Source organism: Pleuronectes platessa, chromosome 14 (genome assembly GCF_947347685.1).
Source record: "Pleuronectes platessa chromosome 14, fPlePla1.1, whole genome shotgun sequence".
Taxonomy (NCBI): Eukaryota; Metazoa; Chordata; class Actinopteri; order Pleuronectiformes; family Pleuronectidae; genus Pleuronectes; species Pleuronectes platessa.
This window is the reverse complement of record NC_070639.1, coordinates 13,101,825-13,112,232: the sequence shown is the minus strand read 5'-3', so window position 1 is coordinate 13,112,232 and position 10,408 is coordinate 13,101,825. Positions and strand designations below refer to the sequence as shown.

Here is a 10,408-nt window from a genome sequence, read left to right as displayed (position 1 = left end):
ATTGCATTAAATTAGTTTATATGATGTAAAAACCAGGCATGCCACTGGTTTATTTATTTTGTACCATGAATCCTCTTGACAGAAATTGGCAAAACTACCTCTCACAGTGTCACATAGCCTCAATTAACATCCTCAAATCCCAGGTAATGTAATCTTAATCATACAGGGAGATTATTTTAGTGCACATATATTTCCATCTGTGATTAAACTACTGCCACTGAAACAAATGGAAGAAGTGCTTGCAATTTTACTATCCAATAAAACAAAGCGTTAATCTAAAGGTTTATTTAATCATTCTTTTTTAGAGCACAGAAAGCATTTACATGGGAAGAAACAATTACTCCCACAATTCTATATAAAAACCTTATGCATTGAGAATATCTTGAAAATATGTAATATCTTAAGGTCAACCAAAAGAAGGGAAAAGCAGTTGAACAGGAACTATGATGAAGGCAAATCAAAAACATCATGATGCCTTAAGAACATCCTTGTTTATGACAAGTGAAGTTGGTAAATTGTCAATATAGAGGCTGTTGTGTTTATTTCCCATCAGTCAAACGTTAAACGAAAGGTTTTCTCCTGCTCCTTGCGCTGGTTATCGCACAGTTTGGACACTTCCTCCACCCGTCTGTGCAGGAGCACCGAATTCTGATCGATCCACTGAAGAGAATCCATGTGGGCATTGAGAATTTTACAGATCTGTTGAAGCTATGAAAAGATTAGAGAAGGTAGGTGTTAATTCATTTTGAAAGTATACAACGTCAAAGGCAATGAAAAAATGTGTAGGAGCCTAGTTTCATCTTACTGGATCACTGGTGTCTGCAGGGCCGCTGGATGTGTTCAGGTGCTCGATGATCTCCTTCAGGTCCTGCGACATCCTCTTCAGCTGCGCGTCCACGTTCTCTGCGAGCTTGTACGTTCTTTCGCGCTCCTCGTCGGCGTTCTGCATATAGATGGTTCCGCTCTGCTCTTTCACAGACTCCTCGAGTGGGCACAGCACGTCCTCCAGCTCCTTCTGCTGGGACAGGATGAAATCCAGTTCCTGGTTCAGCCTCCTCTGGTCAAGCTTCACCTTCTCCATCTCCTTGTGCAGGGATGTGATCTTCTCCCCGTTCTCAACAAGCATTCGGTCCCAGGCGTTCACCTGAGTGGCCTGCTGTAGGAAATGTCTCTCTTGGTCCTCTAGTTCGAGACTCCACTTGTTGATGAGACCCTCCAGCTGGGCGTAGCTCATCACCGGAGGAGCTGTGGTTGTAGTGATTGATGTGGGTGCTGTGATGGTGCTCATGCCAGATGCAGGTTTGAGTCCCAGGCTGAAGGCTACTGGAGCACCTGTTGTGGCAGCTGCAGTCGAGGCAGGAGCAGCGGCGGGGGTCGAGGTGGCAGGAGCTGCCCCCAGAGGTTTGAGCATAAAAGAAAGACCTCCACTAGCTGCTGTGGTTATGGCAGGAGCGGTGCTTGCTAGTGAAGTTGGAGCTGCACTCTGCATAAAGCCAGCAGCTGGTGCAGAGGTAGCAGGAGCAGAAGCCGCAACTGTAGTGAAGGGCATCGAAAAGAGAGTGGGACCTACGGCTGGGGCTGGCTGTGTTGAAGCAGGAGGAGCTGGGGTTGATGAAGGTTTGATCCCAAAGCCAAACCCTCCACCCTGAGGTGTTGGGGCTGCAGCGATGGAGACTGGCTGCGGCTGCATGCCCATGGTGAGGTTGGCGGGAGCACTGGTGCCGAAGCCGAAGCCTCCTCCTGTGGGGATAGTGGGGGCTGCTGCTGTGGTCGCCTGGACCTTTGTAGCTGATCCAAAGCTGAAGCTTCCGAACGAGAGGCCACCTGATGCGGCTGCTGCTGCTGCTGCTGCTGCGGCTTGGGTTGCTGCTGCTGCGGCTTGGGTTGCTTGGGCTGGAGCTGCTTGGGCAGGAGCTGGTGCAGCAAGTTGGGGTTGAGCCTGAGGAGCAGTCCCGAAGGAGAAGCCGCCTCCTGCTTGGGGGGCAGCGGTGGTCTGTTGGGACATCGCGCCACCCATATTGAACCCTTGCATCGAAACTGGAGCTGCCACGGAGCCTAACGTCATCCCCGGTGCTTGCGCTGTGGCTGTGGGTTGAGGAGTCGCGCCGAGACCAAACGCGTTGGAGGTGGGGGTCCCAAAAGAAAACCCTCCACCCCCGGCTGCTGTGCTCTTGGCTGGGGTTCCGAAACTAAAACCGCCGGCACTGTTGGCCGTGGGCTGGGCGGGGGTGCCGAAGGAGAAGCCCCCTGCAGGGGCTACAGGTGTGGAGCTTTGCATCCCGAAGCCCGAAGCGGGGGCAGCGGCGACTGTGGGCTTCTGGGCCCCGAAAGCGAAGCCTCCAGTGGGCTGCCCGAAGTTAAACCCTCCGCTCATTTTCTTTACCAACAAGATAAACTATAATATAAACAGTCAACGAAACCAGACACAGCACAAAATGGTCACTTCCTCACTGAGCCTCCGCGGCTTTTGGCGGGTCACAACTCCAAGCTTCTGAAATTACCGGTGGGCAGCTTTCACCTCCTGCGGCGACTTCCCAGACTTTACCGGGTTATAGAGTCGATCTATCGTTTGTTGACGTTACCTTAACCGACGCGGGGCCCGAAAATTAAAAACACATCTTCCCCAAAAAAACGTGGCCCGTAGTCCTCGATGCTACTTCACGCAGGCATTTCTGTGGACTACTAAAGGAAATGACGTTTGTTAGGACCGCGGAGAGATGACGTTTCGGCTGTCCTGGAAGAGTGACAGATGTAACGTCCAATCAAGGCCCTGCCTGGAGCAAACCCCCTCATCTGATTGGTTGAGTCTCCTGCCCGACCAACCCATTCAGGGATGTTTATCTTTTTTATAAAATCATCAAAGAGTAAACAGTTAATAAAATGACTCACCAATTTGCTGTTCATGTTAAGTAATGACAAAGGAAAAATAACAAACTACAATATTTTGCTCAAATGTATTTAATGATTTTTTATAAAGTTAAATGACGCAATTGGTGCATTGTCGGTGTAAAATATAATATTGTATTCTAACGCACCGTAAATAAAATAAGCTAAACGCGAGGACAGAGCTATACAGATACAAAACAAAGACGACACGGTTGTTTGAACAGGAAATTAGACAAACAAACTTATATGCTGGTAAATAAAGTATTTTCTAAACAAAACCTACAGGCAGGGACTTCTCTTGATGTGACACTGTCGCATCCTGTTCACGACTGCTTAGCATGTTGAAATTTCTGCCTTCGAGAATTCAGCTGCGACCGAACTGAGGAGCGCATTTATATATCATTTTATTACGGTAGTGGTGACTATGGAGGATCCCATTTCACCAAACCGCCCGACAGCAGGACTTCGCTAAAGTGTGTGTTTGCGTGTGTCTGCGGCTGAAGTTAGCCGACAAGCTGACGTCAACCTAGATCAAGCGACTGTGAGTGATCAGCCCATTAAAGCGAAGAAGAACTACAAACAATAACAACTGAGGGAACACAGGAGGCATCGCCATGAGGATCTTAAGGTTTCTGAGGAGCAGCCTGTCCACAGGGAAGGAAATCGACTATTACTCCAAATTCTCACCGTCCCCTCTCTCCATTAAGCAGTTTCTGGATTTTGGTACGAGACACACACACACACACACACACACACAAACACACACAGACACACACGCACACACACACGTTTGTGCAGCTATCCTCGTTAGGACTTGGCTTTGACTTACATTCATTGTGCACAGTCCAACCAAAACCTAATCCCTAACTTTAACCATGGCCAATTCAAACCTAACTTAACCTGAACCCAAATTCACATCTCACCATTTACCTAAACTAGGACCTAGTGACATTTAGTTTAGCCAAACTGGGAAAAGGCTTTGGTCCTGATAAGGTAAAGGTATCAAAAAAGAACAAACACATACACACACACTCACACACACACACACACACACACACACTGTACCTCATACAGTATATAGGTCAGCTAGCTGTGCACACAAGGTGTATCTTTTTAAGGCAGTGGAGTGGTTGCATATCCATGAGTTTTGAGTCTTTAAATAATTCGACTTTTAGGTGAGGCTGTACTGTCTCAATAAAAAACACAAGGGAGTTATCCTACTTCAATAACCACTGACTTTGGGCCAGACCGGATTATGTTAAGTTCCATACAGATGTTAAGGTTTGACTGGTTACTTAAGAAGGTCATTTAATCACTCAAGATTATAAAAGGTTCCTGCCCAGGAAAGTCAAGCCCCAGTGAATGCACTTGTGAGTAAAGCTGCAACAATTAACTGATCATTTCATGAACATAGAATTAATCACCAGGTTTAAATCAATGTATAATTTGAGCGTAAACAGGGTTGGTGGATATGGATTCTGTTGTTTGTTGTGGTGCACAAATGTCATCATCACACTTTTCACCTAAAACGTGATGTGGTACATTTACTTGGGAATGTGTTGAGAAATGTTGTGTTTTCTGTCTAATCCAGCTGAATGTAATTTCATATATATATATATATATATATAAAACCCAGCACTGACATAAAGCAGCCCAGCTTCTCACTTTGCAGCACTGACTACAGTGACTTGGCAAAACTACAGTTTTTCTTTTATTTTCATGGTTTAAATGATTGTGTTGCCTTTTTCTAGAGGCAGCAAAGAAACACAAAACGGAGGCTTGAGTTTGACTCCGACCCCCTGGTGCATGCTCTGTCTTCCTCTTTCACACTAAACTCTGTCCTATCAATAACAGCCATAGTGTCCAAAAATATCTCTAAAAAAATAACATGCGCACCAACATAAATAATACACCATTTTGTGACAACTCTGCCTCTGACATTAGTGTCTAGAAGACTAACAGAAGAGGCTACTTACGTTTCTGTTTGTATTTTCACTCCTCAGGTTCAGAGAATGCATGTGAGAAAACTTCGTTCGTCTTCCTCAGACATGAGCTGCCTGTGAGGTTGGCAAACATCATGAAAGAAATCAACCTGCTGCCAGACAACTTGTTGAGGACCCCATCAGTCCGGTTGGTTCAGAGCTGGTACGTAGGTTTGGCCTCTTCCCAGTCAGGGGTCATGCCGCCGCCTGCAGATGCACACTGATTTATTTTTCTTTGCCCAGGTACATGCAGAGTATACAGGAGATTATCGAGTTCAAAGAAAGAAATGCAGATGATGAGAAGGTTGGTTATGAGTAAGTAAATCACATCATGGAGTTTGGTTTTTAATCCTTATATTAATTATGTTTTAAAGGGGACATATTATGAAAATTCTTTTGTAGTACTTCTACACGTTAATTTGGGTATCTGGCATGTCCCAAAAACTCTGGAAAAAAACAGGTCAATCTGAGGAGGGCTGTTTTAGACAGGGTAAAAAGGGTGCTGTTTTAAATGATCCTTCTGGTATTTTGACCAATTTTTTCCCCAGACATTTCATTTAGACCCCAAGGAACCGTTTCAACTTGCGGTAAAATGGGCATAATATGTCCCCTTTAAATCTGCGGAAAAAAACTCTTCTTTCTGTATATTTATGTTTAGTTTCACAGACGCTGTGATAAAAATCAGAAACCGGCACAACGATGTCATTCCCACCATGGCTCAGGGAGTGGTGGAGTACAAAGAGACGTACGGCACCGACCCGGTCGTCAGCCAGAATGTTCAGTATTTCCTGGATCGTTTCTACATGAGTCGGATATCCATCCGGATGCTGCTCAACCAGCACAGTGAGGAACTTCTCTTCTACCTCATAAAAACAGTCAATAGTTTGATATTTCACTGTAGAGTTTACAGAGAATCTATAGAAAGCAAAGTTATTGATACAGAAACACGATTGTCAGGTTGTGGTAAAATTTTGAAATCATATTGCATGTTATTATTTAAGTTTTGTCATATATTTCGCCCATACTTCAAAATTGAAGTTGTTATGCCCGATAGAGATCAACTATTACAGTGGGACATCATCTAAGACTGGACTTTACCTGAAGTCCTAATAAGAAGCTGTTTGCGAGAAACTAAATGTCCTATTCAGTTGCTCTGGGTGTGTTGATGATTATTCTAACACGCAACAGACATGAAACTGGAAGAATAAAAATATCCTAGGGTGAAAAAGAGGAGTCAGGCCAACAGACTCAAACTAAAACCATGTCCTGCCTCCTGCTGCTCTACCCACATTTAAAGGACTTGAAGAATAACAAGTAAATCCTTATTTCATCACCACTGAAAAGGTCCCAAAATCAAATGTAAATGTCATAAACATAAACGCATCAACATGTGTTGTGTGGAAATATATAACATGTGATACTTGGTGCTTGTCCTCATCTGTGTGTCTCCTCCTAGCGCTCCTCTTCGGTGGGAAGGTGAAGGTGAACCCGGCTCATCCCAAACAGATCGGCAGTATTGATCCGCACTGTCGTGTCAGTGAGGTGATCAGAGGTCAGTTCAGAGAGAACGTCTTGTTTTAAGAACACAAACACGAGGAGCAACAAACCGTCAGATTTAAAAAATAGTATTCATTCAATTATTAAAGTGTTTATTTTCTTGTCTCCCCCTGAAAACAAATGTCTTCCTTGTAGACGCCTACGAAAACGCACGGAATCTCTGTGACCGGTATTACATGAACTCTCCTGAGCTGAAGCTGGAGGAATCCAATGGTAAATTTGTTTGGATATTGTTATTATACATCCACACACTTTTAATTATGAATGTACGTTTATTCACAGAATTAATCCAGAGCAATTAATGGATTTTTTAATAAATGGATAGAAATAGCCTGATTCAACAATGTCCATTAAATATGTATTGAATTTATTTTGATGATGTATTTGTCCTGACAGTCAAAGAGCGGGAAAACCCCATAACTGTGGTCTACGTTCCATCTCATCTCTATCACATGGTGTTCGAACTTTTTAAGGTAAGTTTCCCTTCATATATACTGAACTTACATGCACATATTCGCACAGAGTTTGGACTCTGATATATTCTTTATTGATTCATTTATATTTTCCTTTATTCATCCTGTAAATTGGTTCCAATTTTACGCTTTAGTCAAGTTAGCGGAACATCTTGACCATCCTGTCCTCTTTGCAGAACGCCATGCGGGCCACCATGGAGTTATATGGCGACTCCATGGAGTGTCCTCCCATCCACGCACACATCGCTCTGGGAACTGAGGATCTGACGGTTAAGGTAAATCAACGCGTCTCAGTCTGATCTGCTGGATTTATACCTGTTTGTTTTACTCTTATTAGAATTTACCAGAATAAACTCCTCACCTGTCGGAGCAACAGATTTTGGGAAATGAAAATCCATCCTGTTTATGTGTTTGATGAGAACCACACGTTGTTCTGCAGGTGAGCGATCGCGGAGGAGGCGTGCCTTTGAGGAAGATCGACAGGCTGTTCACCTACACGTACTCCACCGCTCCTCGGCCGAACTTCGACGGATCACGCGCTGCTCCTCTGGTCGGTGCTCAGATAAACACACACAGATTAAAAAGTATAAACTTGATTTACTGCCACTGCTGCTTATGTTCACCCTAAATACTACGACACATTTGAATATTGAACTGACTCTCTGTGCAGTGACTACGTGATTGCAATCACTTCTGTCATTTATCTGTTTTCAATCTGATACATCTGTATTTATTAAGACCCGAATCAGTTAAATAATCCCACAGTTAATCCAGGTGATTTGTTCTGTGGTTAGTTTTTGATTCTAGAGCTCAGTCATCATCTTAACTACTTGTAACAGCAGTGAGTGAATACAGGAAAATAACAATTTTACTGGTTGAACTAGGCAGAGAAACTAAACTTTTTCTATATCTTTAAGTAAAATTATGTCAATAACTGACCAGGGTTCTTCTCAATATGGTGAAATAGATTTCAGCCAGTTTTCCCACAATCTTCACCAGTAAAAATTCTAAAAGTTTTCTCCTCAAAGTCAAGCAGCAGAGAGGATTGTGATGTGTGTCTGTGTTGTGTTGATGAACCCTGCTCTGTGTGTTCTTTTCTAGGCTGGTTACGGTTACGGCCTCCCCATCTCTCGACTGTACGCTCGCTACTTCCAAGGGGACCTGAAGCTGTACTCTCTGGAGGGTTACGGAACTGATGCTGTGATCTACTTCCGGGTAATTTGTTTTATTTTTTATTTTAAGCTCATCTCCGTAAAGAAAAGGGCAGAATGGATTGTTTGAACTTCCTCTCCATTTCCTGTCAGGCCCTCTCCACAGAGTCCATCGAGAGGCTGCCCGTGTACAACAAGTCGGCGTGGAAACACTACAAGACGATCCACGAGGCCGACGACTGGTGCGTCCCGAGCAAAGAGCCCAAGGACATGACCACGTTTCGTAGTTTCTAATTTTCAAAAGACAAATCAGTCCTGGAACAAAGTGTGTGGGGGTGGGGGGGGTGGTAAATGTGGTTTGTGTATGTGTGGGAGCGTGTAAAGGGTCTTTATCTCAGTTCAGAGGTTTTGTACATAAAGTTAAAAAAAAATAGAAAGACTGACTGAGAAAAGTTTTAGTGCCATAAATTAGAACAAGTTGTTCTGGTGATGATTATGGAGCAACACAAACAGAACCGCTGCTTGTCCTCATCGCGAGTAACTGGAAATAAACATGAGCAGCTTTCTAAACAAACACACAAATAAAAAACAAACAAATTCTGGAGTTTTGAGCTCAATACTGATATCTATAGTTTAATTTTAAAGTTGATTGTGATATTGGCCAGTCATTTTGTGCACTGAGCACGATATTCAGTATAGAATGAAAAGCTTCAGATGGCTGATGAACACCCAGTGGATAAAGTGTATTTACCCCTGTCAGGCAAAACTAACTCTTTATATTATAATAAGGACATTTCAGAGGGGCATCATCATGGAATTACTTATAACTTATGACAAATGATTGGTTTGTTCTAAATAAGTACGTCAATCGTCTCACTTATACTAATATTTGCAATATATGTCATCATGATGACGTCATCCCACCATATGATCATAAACTGTTTTTCAAACTATATATGCTTAAAGTCGTGTATCGTGTAAGAGGCAGCAGATACTTATAAACTCCATTCTCGAACAAGGCATGGTTTTCTGACTTCTTCATGGAGCCACATATCATATAATCAGGAATCAATATCTGATCAATATAAGCTCTAGATTGTCTGTTATTTGCAGAGATTTCTCAGAAAATGTGTTTCTCAGACCATATTTTGTGTTTTAACCTTTGACCTATCAACTCCAAAAGTAATTCATGTGGAGATCTGCTCCTAAGTAATGACCACACCAGGTCGAGTGAAAATCCATCCATGTGTTGTAGAGTTAGTTTGTACAGACACAAAGGGAGAGAGGTGAAAACAAGAACCTGCTTCTGACCATACCAGCCTGCAGAGCAATAAACGTATCAGCGCCCTCTAGTGGACAAACTCACAGCAGCACAGATTCCTTGATAGTAACTATGAAAACAAGCAACAATAGTACAGTATTGTAAGTGTGATGAGCTTCATAAAGTCTATCAGGAGGAAAACCCACCTCCTGAAACCCCCTGCGTGGTTCCATATCATTTGTGGGATTTTCAAAGACTTAATTTCAGTTTTAAGGCAGGAACTTTATAAGTTTATTTTTAAATATGCACGTATCCAATAGTTTACAGCTTTTCTTGAGGAGCTGTAGTTCAGCTCTGCTCATTCACTCTCCTATATGTGTTCAGTTTGAGGTTTTGGAAGAAAGGGGAACAATTTATTGTTGCTTTTTTTTTTAAACCCGTTACATTTTTCTTGCTGATTAGTCTTATTTTTGTATGTCCTTCATTCAGGGCATTTCTTCCTCAGTTGATTGGTGTTTACAAGCAAAGTTACCATAGTAGTCCTTGTTTACCGTCTGTTAAGGTCAAGTCTTCACAGTTTAAAGAATTAATTGGGAGATTAATTGTTACAATTGCACGTTCATATGTTAATAAGCTTTCTTCTTGAATTCTCGGAGCATTTGCAAATAATGTGCAGCAAATGGAAACAAAATACAATTTAAGCTCTTCTCTCATCAGAGTTGTATTATTCAGTAAAAAGCAGTATCTGTGTTTCTCTTGTTGTATTTTTAGGGACTCTCTGTTAAATAAGCTACATTTCAACTTTTCAATGTTACAAAAGAGCCGTTACACTGTCTGGATCATGTTCAGTAAAAAAAATAAACAGTTCCAACAGACGCTTGTTTCTTTCTTGCTTGACAGTCACAGCTTCAATAGTCAGAATCAGACCCAGCAAGTTAAAGAGTAATGCTGAACTGAAGATCATTAAAAACCTCTGGTTCAGGAAGCCGGGGATCATGGGTAATATCTATTGAGTTGTGTTTCAGTTCAGTCAGTGGAACAGGCAGATCTCCAGTCAACACATTGAAGGGCTGTTCAATCGGTACGTGGCTGCAGAGG

General features: G+C 42.7%; 2 protein-coding genes across 2 annotated transcripts; one reads left to right on the top strand and one right to left on the bottom strand.

The window, feature by feature from the left end:
• Positions 1–270: 270 nt before the first annotated feature.
• nup62l (nucleoporin 62 like) lies at positions 271–2,700 on the bottom strand. Its single transcript, XM_053439087.1, has 2 exons — positions 806–2,700; positions 271–708 (listed from the first exon to the last, which is right to left on the bottom strand). Exons 1-2 carry the CDS (start codon positions 2,372–2,374, stop codon positions 550–552), a joined length of 1,728 nt encoding a protein of 575 aa, XP_053295062.1. The 5' UTR covers positions 2,375–2,700; the 3' UTR covers positions 271–549.
• Positions 2,701–2,841: 141 nt separating this feature from the next.
• pdk1 (pyruvate dehydrogenase kinase, isozyme 1) lies at positions 2,842–10,185 on the top strand. The gene is made up of 11 exons (XM_053439088.1): positions 2,842–3,609; positions 4,890–5,031; positions 5,112–5,183; positions 5,527–5,711; positions 6,325–6,420; positions 6,561–6,638; positions 6,822–6,898; positions 7,075–7,173; positions 7,338–7,448; positions 8,000–8,113; positions 8,203–10,185. The coding sequence occupies exons 1-11, from the start codon at positions 3,501–3,503 to the stop codon at positions 8,341–8,343; spliced, it is 1,224 nt and encodes a 407-aa protein (XP_053295063.1). The 5' UTR covers positions 2,842–3,500; the 3' UTR covers positions 8,344–10,185.
• Positions 10,186–10,408: the final 223 nt, after the last annotated feature.

What these genes read in the sequence shown, in the direction of transcription:
- nup62l (XM_053439087.1), bottom strand. Translation starts at nt 2,374, where the DNA reads ATGAGCGGAGGGTTTAACTTCGGGCAGCCCACTGGAGGCTTCGCTTTC. An exon ending in CTGCAGACACCAGTGATCCA is followed by an intron (nt 709 to 805) that starts GTAAGATGAAAC and finishes ATCTTTTCATAG; the next exon opens with CTTCAACAGATCTGTAAAAT.
- pdk1 (XM_053439088.1), top strand. Translation starts at nt 3,501, where the DNA reads ATGAGGATCTTAAGGTTTCTGAGGAGCAGCCTGTCCACAGGGAAGGAA. An exon ending in GATGCTGCTCAACCAGCACA is followed by an intron (nt 5,712 to 6,324) that starts GTGAGGAACTTC and finishes GTCTCCTCCTAG; the next exon opens with CGCTCCTCTTCGGTGGGAAG. An exon ending in ATGCTGTGATCTACTTCCGG is followed by an intron (nt 8,114 to 8,202) that starts GTAATTTGTTTT and finishes ATTTCCTGTCAG; the next exon opens with GCCCTCTCCACAGAGTCCAT.